General features: G+C 42.1%; 2 protein-coding genes across 3 annotated transcripts in view; one reads left to right on the top strand and one right to left on the bottom strand.

Moving 5' to 3' along the window:
- Positions 1–4,874: 4,874 nt before the first annotated feature.
- Positions 4,875–11,528, top strand: LOC146709223 (twist-related protein 2-like). Its single transcript, XM_085456234.1, has 2 exons — positions 4,875–5,992; positions 10,465–11,528. Exon 1 carries the CDS (start codon positions 5,112–5,114, stop codon positions 5,682–5,684), a length of 573 nt encoding a protein of 190 aa, XP_085312360.1. The 5' UTR covers positions 4,875–5,111; the 3' UTR covers positions 5,685–5,992; positions 10,465–11,528.
- The window catches only part of LOC146709222 (histone deacetylase 7-like), a 45,001-nt gene continuing 38,747 nt past the window's right edge, over positions 11,378–17,631 (bottom strand). For both annotated transcript variants that reach the window (XM_085456230.1, XM_085456231.1), the window contains exons 21-25: positions 16,878–16,996; positions 15,606–15,739; positions 15,428–15,512; positions 13,863–14,010; positions 11,378–13,765 (exon numbers count right to left, since the gene is read on the bottom strand). In XM_085456230.1, the coding sequence (XP_085312356.1) occupies positions 13,747–13,765; positions 13,863–14,010; positions 15,428–15,512; positions 15,606–15,739; positions 16,878–16,996 (505 nt within the window). In that variant the 3' untranslated portion in view covers positions 11,378–13,746. The remainder of the gene's footprint in view (positions 13,766–13,862; positions 14,011–15,427; positions 15,513–15,605; positions 15,740–16,877; positions 16,997–17,631) is intronic.

Below are 17,631 nucleotides of genomic sequence, written 5' to 3'. Positions count from 1 at the left end.
CACTACATTTCACATATGGTAAAAGGTCATTATTGTGTTTCTGTTTCACATTCAGTTGAAAAAGTGCTGTAGAAAGAGTCTCTTCCTCCCAGACAATACTTGCGGCTTGATAAGCTCATTTAAGAAGTTCACACTGAAACAGGATTTTCCAAGTGAAGTGGCCACATGGTCAGCGCTGATCTGCTGACTCACTGTCAGGCTTACTTACAAGAAAAGTGAACCTAACATGGTGAAGTTGTGTGGCTGACTCAGCAGTGAAAATGACTCTCATGTGATGGTTTTCTATATATAGAGCTTGATCACATCAGCGTCTTTCTGCCTAGAGTCAGCACTAAGTTTAAATTAAAAAACATTTGGGGGACGGGGGGTCATGTTGACTACAGAGGCAGCTTTGATAGAAATCCAAAAATCCTTATTTGTGTTTACTGCCAATAAAGTTCAAATCTAAATGTACTTGCAATGTGTTGCCCTTGCAATTCATTTTCTGATTCACAGGGAGATCACAGGACGTGCTGCTCGCACATATGGAGATGATATGATGTAACAGTGAAGCAACACATATGCACACCTACCACTTGTTTATACCTGCATGTTTAACGCATGTCTTTTTGTGTCTGAAATAAATCAACACACTTAATCAAGAAAGAGAAATACCACTTTCACATAACACACCTTTAATTCAGTGGTTCACAAACTTATCTGCCACGTATCAGTCATTACTAAAAAACTAAACAAAACAAGCAGGCCCATTTATTTTCAGCAAGCTCTCATATTTAATCAGTTTAGTTCCCTCCACCTTGCACACATTGCTTCATTGGAACAACCGACGGAGCTGGATGTGTGATAATGTCACTACACATTCCCACCCCTTCTTCTGTCTTGTAGCCATCATGCACTGCTTCTTCTTCTCTGAAAGTGCCAGAATGAGTCCCATGACTCTTTTTTTCCAGCCTAACCTGCTGCTCCGCCTGCACCAACCCAGTGTGTGTTATCCCCAGCTCAGCTGTGAGCTCCGCTGGGACTGTTTGTAATGTGCCACGGATGGACCCCAGCACTTAAACACTGTAATCAGAGCCAGTGCAGGATATTGGCTAAATTACACATGAAAGCAGGGACATTTGAAGGAAGCCCGAGTGCTAAATATTATGATAAATTACAATCTAATACGAAGAAGGCACAGCTAAACAAGAATAATAGATGCTTGTGCGCAGCGGGGGTAAACACACACCTAGAAAAAGTGTGTCAATCAAGCTCACCTCGAGGTCTGTTCAGGAGCATATCTGGACCATCGATTGTAAGACTTCAACAGCAAATGAATTTCACCAGTTGTGAGAAGTTTTTATTTTATTTTTTTATTTATTTCTGCATTATGAAGCATGAACAAAAGTTGTATGTGGAAAATCAGTGTTTTTAAGGGCTTGTCAGTGCTGGCGGATGGATTTGGTCATTTCAAATCAGAGATGAAAGCCCGGGAGAAATATTCTCGTTTGGATTTCTGGAAACAGATGAGAAGAGTCTGTATCATAAATATCACATTTGGGTGAACAGACACCAAAGAGGCAGGAAACTATGAGAAACAAAGAGCCTGGTGAAAATTATAATTATAATAAGACTTCTATGGGCTGTTGTTGTTGTTTTTTCCTGCTTCTTCTTCTTCTTCTCCTTTTTTTAAAAATTTTTTGTCTACCTGCCCAGGGGAAATGGTTGCCCATTTTGCAGTGAGCAAACTCTGATGTAATTACCACTAACTGCGTGTTGTCTCTGTAAAACAAAATAAAATAAAAACGTCATTAAAGCAGTGGAGTGTCTTTTTTTTTAATGTGCTAGGTCTTGTGCAGGTATTTTTAGTGCTGAATAACCCGTTGTGCTTTTGAGATGTTGGCGGGTGGATTTTATGAGCTGTTTCCAGTCTTTATGCTAAACTATGTGTAACTCTGCAAATAAACAAATAAATAAAATGAATGAATACATTTCGAAGCCTTTCTTTAATCGAAAAGGTCCCGAACCAGGAAAGGCAGGAGGTTTGACTCTGTGTTTAGATCATCCACACCTCTCCTCCTCATTAGTAGTCTTCAGGCTCCCACCACCATCACCACCACCACCATCCCCCACCTACCATGCACCTTCACCCCACCGCACACCCCCCAGCCTACTCCTCCCGAACCCCTCTAAGTGGATACCCCACAGGAAGGGCTTCTCCACGGAGGGGAAATGGGTCCCAGATGTCTGCCTTTGTGTCACTATAAGCTCCTGGGGAGGGATGGAGCTCTTGAAGGATGGGTATGGTTGTAGTGTGCTGTGTGCAAACTTCAGTAACTGCGGGCAGGAGGGTGAGGAAATTCTCAGGGGTGAAGGTGAGGAGGAATTCAATGATTGGCTCCTTTTGTTAGGCCAGTATGGATTTCCAAACACATCACTTACGATCGGTCACGCCGCTGCGCTCCTACCAGCTGAGTTTGTCACCGCGGAGTCACATGATGGTAATTGAATTGACTGCATTACGGACATAAAGATATTTCCCCCTGAACTTCAAAGTGTAAGCGTGGCTACTCTTCAGTGCAGTATTTCAGTCAGGCTAAAACCATCTGGTGGAGAGACAGAAACAGACAACATACTGGCTTTTTGGATATCCAAACCCCCCGGTGTGTGTGTGTGTGTGTCTGTGTATGTAAGCCTATATAGTGTATGTTGATATATTGATATGTGTATGATCTATTTTCAGCTCTAAAAAAAGCTTAATTATGACCCCTGTGGAAACAGAACAAAGATGAGAGCAGGTCTGAGTGTTTAGTGAAACATTATGTCAGGACTTTGACAAGGAAATGAAATGTGCAACATCAATCAGCCTATGAGGATCGAGATCAAACGAGCCTCCACACTCCTGCATCTGGTTCTGTTTGGACAGCCTCACTTTTTTCCCCCCTTGTCCCTCTCCTTTCTTCTCCTTTTTCTTTTCCCCCCTTTTCTCATTCTTCTCCCATTCTCTCCTTCTTTTTTCCGCCTCTTCTATGCGCCACGACATTCTTGTAGGCCTACCCGCTTATGTTTGCTCATTTTTTCCATGATGGTGGCACAGAGCCACGGCTTCGCTAAAGGTAAGCAGCAGCTTCCGAGATTAGCCTGAGCAACGATGACTTTCCTGTCCTTCCTTTGGCTCCACCAGAGGTCCCAGCAGGCCTCAGTTTTAATACCAGTTAATCCTTAAGTTGACTTGGCCGCTTATGTAAATGTAACCTCATATAATTCCCCGTTTCTGTCCACAGCCTTTTGCTTTGATGACCAGATGAGGGTTTTTTTTGTTTTTCTCTCTGTTTCCCTCTCTCTCTTCCAAGTTGATTGAACCCAACTGGGATTGAGCTACTTTCCGCTCTCTGTGAATGAAATGTAAACCAGTGCAATCATGGGGCTCATCAAAAATCTTCTGAACCACTCTCTTCGCATTCGATCCTTCAAATACCGCGCCAATCACATCCAAATTGTTGGCTTGAGGCTGTCGGGCAGCATATAGAAACTGATACGAGGTTTTAGTTACGATCCATAAAACCAGTGTTTGTAAATAATACCAGTTTCTGAGTGTCTTTACGCAAAGTTTCTGAAGCTTCAGAAACATCAAAGATGTAACCAGCTTTATGGAGATGGAGGTGTTGAAATGTAAAGGCTGTCGCTGAGCATGCTGTCATCAAAAAGTACAACATTTCTACAGCTCAGAGCGGCAGAAAACTCCCCGCAAGACTTCTCAGCAGTGATCCACAGATGAGTCACTCCAGTCATGACGCATGAAGGTATAAATGGTTTTGGCTGTTGTTGGGAAACTGACAGAGATTCAGAGGTAGATTTGCGCAAGATTTAGTGATGTGTCCAAATTGTAGGTTGCACACAGTGTACAACCTGTTGTCATTTTCTCACGCAGGGCCTACCTGCTGTGTCACGACTGCCAACGTGTGGAAAATGCATTTTAAGTGGCTGCAGACCCAGATGGGTTCGCGCTGTGGAGGAACATGTGTCGATCCCTGCCCCGAAGCCATGGATGGCACAATTAGGTGCTCCCTCACCTCTGCAGACTGAGGTCGCTGGGCCACTCAGGTCAGGGGGTTATTTAGGGTCCTGGCAGTCCTCCCTTCCCAACCTGACAACTGATGTCGGCAGCGATATTAATAAGCTGCGCTTATTTGTTTAGAACTTTTCCATCGATGTGTCACATTTGGAGGGAAAAGGAAGTTTGCAGAGGCTGGTATGCAGATTTTAACTCGCTGGCTGACAAAAAACATCTTTCTGAAAAATACCGCTGTACCTTTTGGCCTGTCATGGCAATGGGCATGATTTATAAACATAAATTCCACATCATAAAGTACATTATTATACCGATAAATTCTCTGCGGTTCTCTAATCCATTTGTTTTTTTAGCGAGCGTCTCATTGTCAGGATAATAAAGAACATGACCGACACATGCTTAGGTGAACTCTCTCACGTTTGAGTTTTAAAGGGAAATAAAGAGTTAAGCTTAAAGCGCCACTATAATCATAAAAGTATTAAAACGTTAAAGCTTACACGTGGTGACTGTCAGAGATGCAAGGTTTGTGTAGACACGAGGATGCAGGCGCTCTAACAGTCCAGCCCAAATCTGGAACCCATAAAGCCTCAGACATCTCTGCAACATTAGACACAGCACTTCTTATTGGCTAAGCGAACCACTTACCCCCTTTTCTCTATCACCCGCCCAGCTAATGCACACTTCCTGCTTTCCTGCCTGTTTCATACCCGGCCACACCCTCTGGAAAACATTCGAGCCAATAAGAGCTGCCCGCAGGCTCCGGGTTGGCGTTTGGGTATAAAAGAGGTGGAGGTGGACCTGCCTGTCAGATGGTTTGTTGTTGTTCTGTCTGGCAGGTTGAGAGGGGAATGTGAAAGTGAGAATTTTAACAAGGTAACCAGGAAACAGGACGACAAGGCGTCCAATCCGATGGAGCTTCAGCAGTCGTGACTTACACAAGCTTGTCAAGCTGAGGGTTTTTTTTGTTTTCCTTTTTTGAAGCTGTAAGCTCAAGCGATAAAGAACCGCACGAAATCCAGTTTTTGTGTTGGTGGCTGGAAGGTTATTAGTGGACAGGAGAATGAGAGAAGAGGTGTCCTGCACCAACTCCCCTGAAGGAGGACTGGGGGCCAGTGAGGAAGAGCTGGAGAGAGGATCAAAAAAGACCCTTCAACCAGGAAATCGAAAACGCTCCCCTTATCCCAAAAAGGACAGCCTCAGTCAGGCAGAGGAGAGCAGCACAGGCAGCTCCAGCAGCCTGCTACCGTCTGGGCCAAAGAGGATGAAGAAAAGCCCCTCAACGGTCGTGTCATTGGCCCCGACGACTTTGGGCCCCAGGCCCGAGGCGCCCTTCGAGGAGCTCCACTCTCAGCGCGTCATCGCCAACGTGCGGGAGCGTCAGCGCACTCAATCCCTGAACGACGCTTTTGCCTCTCTGCGCAAGATCATTCCCACACTACCTTCGGACAAGCTGAGCAAGATCCAGATCCTGAAGCTGGCCTCACGCTACATCGACTTCCTCTACCAGGTGCTGCAGAGCGATGAGATGGACGCCAAGCTGGCCAGCTGCAACTACCTGGCCCATGAAAGACTCAGCTACGCCTTCTCCGTCTGGAGGATGGAGGGGGCCTGGGCCATGTCTACCAGCCACTAGGACCCCACTGAACTTCTCTTGTACACCCTCTCGTGTCCACATCTTCCCTCCCTCCCCAGCTCTGTCCGTGTCTGCACTCATTTCCTGACCTTTAAGCCTCCTTCTCCCCTCATGGTCTGATCTTAACCTTCTCATAAACCTCTGCAGTCCTTTCTCGTCTCACTCCACCTCCATAGTTGAACACGCTTTAAGTTACTGAAATCTCCAAAACCTAACCCCGTTCCCCTCCACTCTTTCCACCTCTTTCTCCCTTATCTGTCCCACAGTTTTTTCCCAGGGCTATGATTCACTCCACTGCAGCCCTTCAGGTATGGATGAAATATGCACACACACACACACACACACACACACACACACACACACACACACACACACACACACACACACACACACACACATTCGTGCAGAGAATAGTGTCGAACATGTATGTATACACACACATGTGTACAGGCAGTTTGTGGCTCAACATTTAGACTAAGATTTCAGTGTAAGTGTGCTCTCTTCAATCGAAAAACACAAACTCGATGAAAACAAAATGAATAAAAATGGTTTGTTAATTTGATCAAAGAAGGAATAAATGATGTGGACATGATCTAAATTTTGAGAATGCGATGCACGCCACACAAAGGTGACGAAAACTCTTCTTTCGGAGTTTTATTATCGGAGAATTTAACACTTTTGCTTCATATAGTAAATGCAATCAGGAAGACAGGAATTGAATAAACAGCTTTTAATATATGAATCAAAATGTTACAGTGTAAATGTGAAGAGCTAAAATGTGTGTATGTCAAAACACGACAGAAAACGTATTTTCCGTCATGTGAAAAAATACAGTAGGACCAAAAGCGAAGAAAACTTTGCTTTACTTGTTTTAAATCGTAATTTCTATCAAAACATAGAAAAATGAATTCAAGAGCATGCTTTAAAAATGTCTGACAAAATAAGCTGCAGTGTTATTTTTCATGTAACTGTGATATCAGTCTTTGATTTCAGTGTGCATGTGTTTTCTTTAAACCTCAAATCTTAACTTAATTTTTATTAGCTAATCATCAAAACAACTTACCAGTTAGTATTTTTTCTTTGTTTGTTTCATTTTTAATTCATATTTTAAAAAGAGTAATACACTGTCAGTTATGATCTGTTGTTTTGTGTATAAATATTTGTCACACACACAAGAAATTCAAATACAACTCAATCCCACGTTGGTTTTGTGTAAACGGATCAGAAACTTTGGAGTAGGACTCTTAAAAAAAAATACATTAATTTAATAATAGACAAAATATAAATTTAAAATAATGTAAAGTACAAACGTATGTAAAGGTAAAGTTATGCAAAAAGCAAGTAGATAAAAGGAAAAAAAATTCTAAATTTAAAAATAGTTTAATTGGTTAAAAATTTATTTTCTATTTTCTTCTTCTAACACATTCAGTCACAAACAAAAATGTCTGCCCACCTCTTTATAATTTTTTTCTCTTTTCAGTGTAGTTGTCATTAACCACCCTCCATGCGTTTTCAAAATTACCATAAAAACACTTTCCAGCAGATAAGGTGAGGACGATTAGTGCACAGACTTAAATAAAACACAATCAGGGGCAGAGCGTTAATTTCAAAGAAAGAGGTCCTTTGAGCATCCTGGTTGCTTCGCTTTATAAACCAAAAATCAGCTAAAAGCACATTATCATCATCATCAACACTCCAGTGTTTGACATTCCTCTGATGAATGTAAGACAAATGTTTTCCTCTGCAGTCTCCAGGGCTTTTTTAAAAAAGACAAAAAAACCCCCCAAAAAACATTTTAAACAGACACCAGATTCCTGCACAGGTACAGCAAGGGGGTGGGGGAGAAAGGGAGAGTGGGTGGGTGGGTGGGGGGGGGGGGGGGGGGGAGTGGAGGCACATCACTCTCTCTCTCTTTCTCTCTCTCTCTCCCTTGCAGCCTTGCCCTCTCTCCTCAGGATCTTATATCGTGCAATCAGGCCTCGCTGGGGCCCAGACAAGCAGGAACCTTTAGATTGGAAACAGTTGTGAGGTATTAGGAAGGTGTGTCTACCGGGGTTAGGGTCAGCCGCACGGGGCTGTGTATGTCAGCACATGTTTGTGTGTGCTTGCTGTGTCTGTGTGGTTGTAGTGAGTTTTAATTAGCTGTGCAGCAGTGTGTGTGTGTGTGTGTGTTTGTGTGCAAACATGTGCATATAAGTAAACAGGAATACATTTGCAGATGTTGTTTCAGTGATTTTTATCTCTCCCATCTTCTGGTTTCAGTTTGGTCAGACTTAGTTATATTTCTTCCAAAAAAAAAAAAGGCCATGAAGGTCTTTGACAACATCAAAGGATTTATTTTAAAAAAAAAGATAGGCGGGTGAAGACATTGTGAGGAGCAAAGGCCGAGCAGAGATTAATCTGGGTTTCAGTGCAACATGCTTTTCTAACAGCTAGATCGCAGGTCAAGGTGAACACACACACTGCAAACAGGCACAGACACGGTTCTCTGATCAGGCCTTTAAATGATTACAAACATATGCAGCATTCATCCCGAATCACAAATGATACTACAGGTACTGCTGCACATGGGCTTCATACAACCCGTGCTTATACACATATATATTACACTGTCCAGACACACACATGCAGCTGCTGCTATGTGCACACCGCAGGTGTTCCACTCTGAGCTAACTCACCAGACATCATGGAGTGGAGCGGGGGGTTGGGGAGGGCTCCAATCAGCGGAAAGCCAAGGCCCCTGCTCGTGGACACGACTGTCCTTGAACGCATCGTTGTAGTTATTACCTACCACTTTGACTGCTCTGCCTGTTATCATCAGCTCTGCAGGGGCCGCCACAGAAAGTGCTGCAAACTCAAGGCCTGCGCCTGCATGACCAAAACATGCAATTTTAGGAAAGAGCTGAGGTTAGAAAGGGTCAGGACACTTCAAAGGCGGAGCGTGCACGTATGCGTGCACGGGTCCTAAAACAGTCTCTGTGTGTGTGTTGATGAGGCCATGTGTACTTGTTTTACTTGGTGTTGGACAAAATAACCCAAACAACTGACATCACATGACGTGCTTGTAATGTTCCCTTGTTTAAGGCTGTTTATGGTGTGGTATCAGATATCAGTGAATAATTGTTACATCCTTTATTTAAAGATGTTGAACAACATCAGTGCCTCTTCTTTAAGAATGACCAGTGTACAAAAATGGTTTATAGAGTTGGAGAGCAGACGGACAGTTAATACATAAACAGATAGTACATATGTAATTCATACATTATTCAGAAATTCAAAATTCCATACACGTACATTTAAGGCTTTAAAATATTCTAGAGGACTGCATAGTGTTCCTGCTTTTTTTCCTACCTCAGATTTTTTCAAAGAAATCACATAGTTGTTTATTTATTTATTTGTTCAATTGATGAGTATATTGCAACAAAAGCAAAAAAAAAAAAGCAAAGAAATAAAAAAACAAAAAGTTTATAAAATTCACTGCTTTTGGTGTAAAAGAACATTTTATATTTTATTTGGAAGCCCGCAGCATGTACACACGAACACGAATCGGCGCAGACATTTTTGTGCATTTTCATGAGCACGATTTTGAAGATGTGTGGGTGTCTGGCTCAGCGTGAGATGTTCAGAATGAAGCGATTGTTCAGTCTGAGTTGGAACAAACAAGACTCTCCCCTCTGTTTATACTATAATCACAATGCCTGTCACTGCTTTCCTGTGCTCCCCTGGCTCTGCTGCATCTGTGCACATATGTGTGTGTGCGTATGTGTGTGTGGTGTTTTACAATTTGGACTGACCAGCTGTTGGACGCTCTTCTGCACATATTAAATATCTGGCTTTCGCTGTTGGCTGATCTGGGACCAGATGTAAAGTCCTCTGCGGCTCATCTGCGTTTTTAAAAGCCTCATCCAGAAGTCGTGGCTTCTGAGAGTCATCTTTATTTTTAGAGATCCAAACTAAGAGCTGAGTGCAGGTGGGAGGATTGTGTGTGTGTGTGCGTGTGTGTACATTTGACTGCTCCACGCATATGCGCTCGAGCGTGCATTCGAACGTGTGCTGGTCAGACAGCTGCAGGGATAGAGGAAGGTCTTCTGGTTTGACACGTAGGCAGCAAAGAACCACATAACACAAGCCCAGAGTGTATCAGAATCTGCACGCTTACACAATATAACGAAACAGAAATCGTTCAGTCATTTAAAAACATTAATAAGGACCGACCCCCACACGAAAACCTTTACATGTGCTTTCTTTAACAAATAAAGTTGGCTTGAATCCAGTGCAGGTGTACCAATAAAAACTATTTTCCAGAGACGTTACATAAATTAATCAAATACAAAAAAAGTGTGCATTTAAATACTGACCGGGCATGAAAATGTGAGGCAGGGTGTTTAATGGCTTTCCAGCACAAAAGAGGTGGCCCCACGCTCTGTGACTTGAAAAACAAAGCACCTTTTGGATGGGAATATGCACGCGGCATGCTTTCGGGGTACGATCAAAGTCATGTGACCCTAGCCCTAACACACACATACATCCGGCTTCCGCTCGCAAGACTTCTCGTGGTATCGCAGAAGGGCACGCTATAATTAGGGAAAGCTGAAAATGATCCAGATGAAATGTTTGCCTGTTAAAAGGAGAAGCTGAAGAGCTGTGGGGATTTTTCCGTTTTTGCTTGTCTGCGCTCACATGTTGTATCCTCAACACATTCACCCGGTCTTTAATTTGTGTGAAATGCTATAAAATGCCCATAATGCTAACTTGCCTTTTATGTTTCTTCTCCCTGCAGAAAACTGACAAATGGAAACTTCACTACACTCGAAGAAATTGGTTCCTGCCTTGACAAATATCTCCACTTTAAAAAACAAAAAAACAAAACAAAAAAAAAAAGGAAAAGAAAACTTTCTCTTTCTCTGGACAAGTCTGGCCTCCGTGCCGTCGCCCGGCCTTCACCGAGTGTTCCCGAAACTCTGGTGAAGATCCCTCGACGGCCCGACGAAGAGCTGAACACTTTGAACGATGAAACTGAAATGAACTTTTTAAAAAAATTAAAAATAAACAAAGATCAACGAACAGCTGGCCTGCGGTGACAATGAAACAAAATGGCTGCTGGTTCGAGTGCCTTCGGTTACACGGCGATAACCACCACGGCGAGATCCACCCAAGTCTTCACAGTGGATGACTCACTGCCAGACAGACATTAAGATGACTAATGATAATGGCACAGTGATGGTTAGAGGGCGGTCACAGCCAATGAATGTTTACAGCTAAAATGCTAATAAGCTAATCGCTCTGGCTCTGAAGACCCCGTCTTGAGGGAAGAGGAAGAGCACGAGGAATTTGGCGCAGATCTTCGACTTTGTAATAACTGGATCGCTTTCTGTGTATTTTGTGGGTTTTAGAGTGTATGTGAATCGGTATACGCACACTGTATTACTTTAAACTCTGCTTATCCTTTGCTCTCGCCTTTAAGGGAAAAAAAAAGGAAAAAGTCTTGATACCACCACTGATCCCAGTTCAGCCCCCTCTGTTTTTCATTTTACTCTTTTCTAGTAGAAAGCTGCATTTTGTATTGCAAGAAAATCTCATTTAAGTAGTTTTTTTCTTTGTTTGTTTTAATTACAGCAGCTTTAAAATATCTTTGCAAGCTTATTTTCATTGAAAAAAACGCAAAAATAAAACAGCGGAAATTTTCGTATAAAATGTGCCAAAGTGGCGACAAAGTGATTTGAGCCACAGCAGATTCATTTGTAACCATGTGGTTTAAAAGTGTTGCTTTTGTACTGCTTTGAATTTGCTTATGATCATCTCTCTTGTGTGATATCCTGTGGAAATAAATTTTTTTCCTCATGGCTGTACATAAGTACAATATTGTATTTTTGAAGGAGAATGGAGAATGCTGGGAAAAGAAAATGACCAAACAAAGAGAAAAAAAAAGTAAAATAGTAAAAAAGAAACAACTGATCTTTCTTAAAATGTACATAATTTACCTTTATTAGGTTTTTTTGGGTGAAAATAGTAGAAAAAGGCAAAAGTAAGACAACAAAACCAATGTCGCTATGTACACTGTACAGAAAAAAAAATCAAGACAGTCAGTTATAAAGAAAACTGGACTTGACCTAAAGTAAAAATTCCAGTTTGTTAAGGCTACCTTTACACAGGTTGGTCAGAACAATCCTTCGACTGATAATTTGGTCTCCGAGTATGCACAGGGTTCATTATTTGGGCTCAAATAAAAAAATAGATCATTTACACTGATTAAGACACGTGATATATCAGGTCGCTGTCGTGAACGTTCTTAAAAAACAAACAACGACTGAAAGCTACGCTCCTCCATCAGGATGTCCTACAGGATGTCTTTCGTTTTTCACATTTTCGTAACATCAACAAATGTCGGAAAGGCCGTGAGTTACATACAGAGTGCAACGTAAAATACAAACAAACTAAAAATAAAAAACAAACAATCAGACATACTGTATTAGCACCATCACAATCATGTTAGACATGCAAAGAGCACTTCAAAGACACAGAATCTGAATATATAAATAGGAGTCATGTCGAATTGATTTGCGTATATAAATGTTCTGCGTTTTTTTTTTGGTGCTTTTTGACTGTTTGGATTGAGAAAAGAAACATTCGCAAAGTCTTCAAAGTCTTTGAAGTTCTTCAGGCCATGCCAGTCCAGGGACAACACATTGTTCTCATAAGCTTTGGTTGTACTTAACCTGTGTCCAATTGCACTGTGTGGATGTTTAACTATCTCAGTATTGCTTCATCCTAACTAAACCACTATCATGCCATTGTTTGGTCCGGGGAGCGTAACGTCTCCGAGGATGACAGTAAATAGACTGGCGCTACGTAGGGGATGAACAGAAGACAGATCAGATTAAAAAAAAAAAAAAAATAATAATAATAGAAAAAAAACATGTAACAAATACAGCAGGAATGCTCATCCACAGGTAGAAACATCAAAGTTCAGATTTTGAGACCCGAGTCGCTCTGACCCTCGTTTCCGAGGGCGAGATAAGTGCACTTTGTGTGAGTGAGTGTTTGGATGCGAGTCTCATCCAAAATGTTAAAAACTGATGTGCATTGTCACTTGTACAATCATTACTGAGTGGTTACACTGCATTGAGGCATCATGGGTGATTCTGTCTTATCTGACAGGCTTATTATCCCCCCTTCCCCCGAATATCAATACCACAGCGACTGGAGGTATCAGCTCTTCATTGTGACTAATGCTACCACCACTAACTACAGCATATCTACATATTTAAGATGCACTTCAGAGGAGCGATACAAATAACTGCAGCAATCCGAGGTCTTGCTACACGCGCTCGCCCTGGGTACGCCAAGAAAGAAATGATGAAAACGCTGAAAAAAAATATGTATGTCAGACCTCATTGTAGCTTCACTCATGATTCTTAAAAAACAATGTCATCCCCCCCCAAAAAAAGTGTTCCTCCGGTCAGATGAACTGATGATGAGAACAAACGTGCAGTGCAGGATGATCAGAAAAACCCGCTCGATCGCGGTCGCACGCAGACGAATGACATCGCGGCCGAGGGATACGTCTGCGCTCCATCACTCGCACGTACTTTTGGGGACGACTCCTTCTTCTCAAACTGAGTGGCTTCGATAAGCTGAGGCGACCTTTGACCCTTCCTTCTAACAGTCTTGGGGCTCTTGCTCAGAGTTGTGCTGGAGTCATTTTAATTCAGTCTGCAAATGTGCAGAGATGTGTTTTTCTCTCAAGGTGTATATGCTACATCACGTTGTTGCAAAACCCTTCATTAATCTGCACCTGGGTGTCTCTTTTAGCTTTAGCTCTCATTGCAGCGAGGGATGAGAGTGAGAACGCGGCCCAGATGATTGCCGGTCGTCGATGTGTGTGTGTGTGTGTTTGGATCAGATGGGTCAGAATTCAGCCAGTAGTAATACAGGTGGAGTTTTTGTGAAGTGACATCTGCTTCCAGTGACGATCCAAAGCGCTGCTTTGCGTGTTTGTGTGCGTGTGTGTGGAGTGTGTAGAGGCTTGAGTCTTTCTTCAGGGAGAATCACCTTTTCTCCATCATTTCTCAGACGGTTTCCTTGATGACAAAGAGAAAGATAAGGGTTAAACGTGCATAAAGTACAACATTATGGCAGTGCTAAAGCAGAAGATATGAAACACAGAGCTGCCCCTACCTGTCAGATGCAAGAGACCCCATCGACAGAGAGGCGATGGCGCTGACAGCCTCGCTGTCCGAGTCTCGTCTCAGTCTTCGTCTCTGCGCCTGCAAGTAGGACATATCCACTGTGGAGGCCGAATCCTTCAAACTCTGCCAGTACTCACCTGCGGGAAGCGAAGAATGGAAAAAAGATGGAGAGGAGGGAGGAAAACAGGAGAGAGAAAAGATTAATGGCCGCATTCATTGGTATTTCAGAGCTGTTTTCATCCTGAATTGTTCCTTGAGGGAAGGCGTCTCCATTATTAAAGAGCACTGCACGGTGTTTGATCCGCTAGTTGTAGCCGTTTGATCTGAATATAAGCAATGACTGTGACATAAACAGCCCGTGGTCTAAATATCCATGTTGATAATTTCACAAATGTAAACTCAAATTCAATCTGTTCTCTCATGGCCTCGAGTCCCGTGTCACACAGCGAAAGGAAAAAAAATTAGAGTTTGCAAATGTGCTCATCTCTGAGCGTGTGTGTTCTGGCTGCGAATGCAACTCACATATATTTCACCCCGGGCCTAAATTATGGGCTTAACATTCTTGTGGCTATTCAAATATTTTTAATTAATCTAATTTGGTTGGGATAACATTTGTGTGCAATCAGAAGGGGATGTTGCGAAGGTCGTGTGCCAGAGAAGTGTTTGAAGATAATTGGAGCCAGGGCGGCTGTGTGTGTGCGTATGTGTGTGTGTCTGTCTGTCTGTGTGTGGGACGGCTGGAGGGAGAGATGGGGAGACAGGGGTGTAAAGGAGGAGAGGTGGTCGGACAGTAGGGGCGATGTGAGAAGACGTAGTGATGGAAAAAAATAGACATGTTTTATTTTAGCTTGACGAAAACGTTTTTAATGGAGCCGAAAAATATTTTGATGAAATTCCTTTCAAATAAAAATGCTAAATTGCTCTACAGTCATTAGAATTAGTAGCGTTGATGTAATTTCACTCTTCCTCCTCTGTTGCTCATCTTGAAAGTGTTTCTTTTTATCCGCGGAGAGAGGATGCTGTAGCCGCACGGTGTGATTTTTGGGCCAATATTAAAACAATCTGACTTGACTTGAAATCCTTTCATGTATAAGGAAGTGAACATAGTGGTATAATTATTAATTTTGCAAGCAAGCCCTTTCTTTGATCTCATTTTCAAATAAAAGCACATATTTCAGCCCAAGGACCATTACTAACTTTCCCATTACAGCAACTTTCTTGAGAAACAATTCTGGAAGCGAGCACATCCAGTGACTGCTAGCCATCTCTTCCACTTCCACAAGATAATGATGGACATTTGTTTTTGATTTACTATTTCTTTTGACAGTTTAAAGGTGTTTATGACTCAAATAGCTTATGGCCAACCTTAGAGAGTAAGATACTAAAGACAACTGAGGCAAACAGTGGAGAATGAAGTTAAAAAAAACAGCAACAAAATCTTTCAAACTAATGAAACGAAGATTATTTTTTTAGATCAATATTTTCCACAAGTTTCACAAGACTGCTCAGTGTCATGTTGGTGATGGTTTTTGATGCTGCATGTTGTATTCTCACCATGAATCTGGATGACTTTCTGCAGAGAAAGCACCGCATTTTCACAGGGCTTCTGGTCCAACACCGACTGGGACAGAGGCTCCACCTGTGGCACATGTGGTCAGAGGTTAGAGAGGGAAACATGCTGTAGGTATCTGTGAAAAGACACATGTTCTGTATGCGCAAAAACACATCCAACCTCCATGCCCAGCAAGGCGCTCACACAGGCTTCGGAGGCATCGCAGATAGCTTTGAGGTCATGCCCACCCTCCAGAGCCATGACCACCTTACCGCCGGCCAGTGACATCAGTTGACGGGTCAGGAAGCCAAAACCTGGTGGAGAACAAAGCATGCACAAAACCGAATACACAAAGGTTAAGCCAGAAATTGATTGTATGGGATTATATCAGTGCTGTGGAAAGTTAGCCACACTTTGCACACCGGACTCTGACAAATTACTGAGAATAATTTCACAACATCATGTTGACTGGTGACATCATTTCTTATTTTGCAAAGGTCTGAAGCCTAAAAAATGAAGCCTATGCTGAAGCACTGAAAACTGCAGTTCCACTAATGTCCACTTGAGGCTGCCTGCAAAACGAGTCAATCTCCATAGACTCTCATATTAAAATAATTGCAGCAGAAATAAATATATATGAGTATACAGCCTGCTACAAAAATGGGTTTGGTCTATACAGCTCATTTCCATCTATATGAAAGTTTTACAGATTGTTTTAGGACTGGTTAAACTACATTTTTTGAAGTGTAAAATTAATATAATTGGAGATGTGGCAGGTACACTGATGCAGCTACTGTAACAGCTGCCTGCTTCACCTCCACTAACTGGACTGCACATGTAGACAGTGGTTACATGTGGAGCATTTTAACTATTTTAACAACTTTTTAACAACTGAAGAAGATCCCAAGAAGTCTGGGTCCAAGTTATAGTTAGTTTACTAATAATTGATTCACATATTAGCACCGGATAGCGGCTATTTACAGGTTTAGCTTGCTAACAGAGCAGATGATCTGGCTTGAGAAACTACTCAAAAAAGAACTGTCCATAATACTAAAATCTTCAAATTGGGGCTTAACAAACCAAAGAATGACATCACAGTGCCTATGTGCATTTTTATATACAGTCTATTATGGTGATGAGTTTTAGTTAAACATAAAGACTGGCTCATATAAAGAAACAGGTTCTACAAACAAACTTTAACTTCTCTACAAAGCTGCACTCTGAAAACTGCGTTACACATCAGTGATAATATCTGACATCAGCACTAAGTCTGCACAGCATAAGAGTGTTTATCTGTTTGACAACAGTCTGTGAAGGATAGCCAACCTTTGTAACTGTAATAATAAGAAATCTAACAAATGCAGGACATGCAAATATTTATTATAACTCATAAGGCTCATAAGAGCACGTTGATCAGGAAGTGTGCTGAATGAGAGGCTGGGTGAACCTTACACTTGGCTGTAACCTTGTATCCTCCGAGCGATGATGGATGTCCTTCGACAGCATCAAAGCCAGCTGACACGAGGACGACATCAGGGGAAAACTCGTGAGCGATGGGCATCACCACAGCTCTGAGGACCACAAAAGGAAACGCAATGGCGTAAAGCAAACACTGCGTGTTATGTTCTATTCATCAAGCAGTGTGGCCAGGCAGAAATTAGACAGCACATTTAAGAAGTAATTTTTTTTTCAACAGGTGTTCATGATTTGAGAGAAAATGAGAACTGAGGGGTGGGGTGAGTAGAACATAATGTGTGATCAAATTAACATCAGAGCAGGCTGTAACAGATTAATTATTGTAATGAAGAGAGTTTGAACAACAAAAAAAAAGAGTTGAAGTGACTGATTTCACAAAGAGCATTCATATACTTCACAACTTTTATCTGGACTGCTAACTGCAAACACTTACTTAATTGTAAGTGATTGCAAATAGCTCCCCTATTTGAAAATCATGAAAAGAGAAATTATCAAAGGCAGTGCTCCAAGTGCTTCATCTCTGTTCTTGATCCACTCTTGGTAAGCAGCCAACCGTGGAAGGTGGGGCACCTCCCAGGTGTGAATGTGTGCAACTGTTTAAATGTGAAGCCGTTAAAAAAGAAGAACGAGTGCTCTGCATACCTTACTTGGCTATCTATCTATCTATATAGATATGGGTCTACAAGTGGGACACAATTAAAAGTTTTTCTCTGCATGTTACAAACAGGTA

This window comes from Copadichromis virginalis, linkage group LG5 (assembly GCF_057382275.1).
Source record: "Copadichromis virginalis isolate Kocher_CV1m ecotype Utaka linkage group LG5, C_Virginalis_male_GT1.1, whole genome shotgun sequence".
NCBI classification, from domain to species: domain Eukaryota; kingdom Metazoa; phylum Chordata; class Actinopteri; order Cichliformes; family Cichlidae; genus Copadichromis; species Copadichromis virginalis.
This window is presented reverse-complemented; position numbering and strand designations above follow the sequence as displayed.

Excerpts from the sequence above, each read along its gene's own strand:
- LOC146709223 (XM_085456234.1), top strand. The coding sequence starts at position 5,112 with ATGAGAGAAGAGGTGTCCTGCACCAACTCCCCTGAAGGAGGACTGGGG.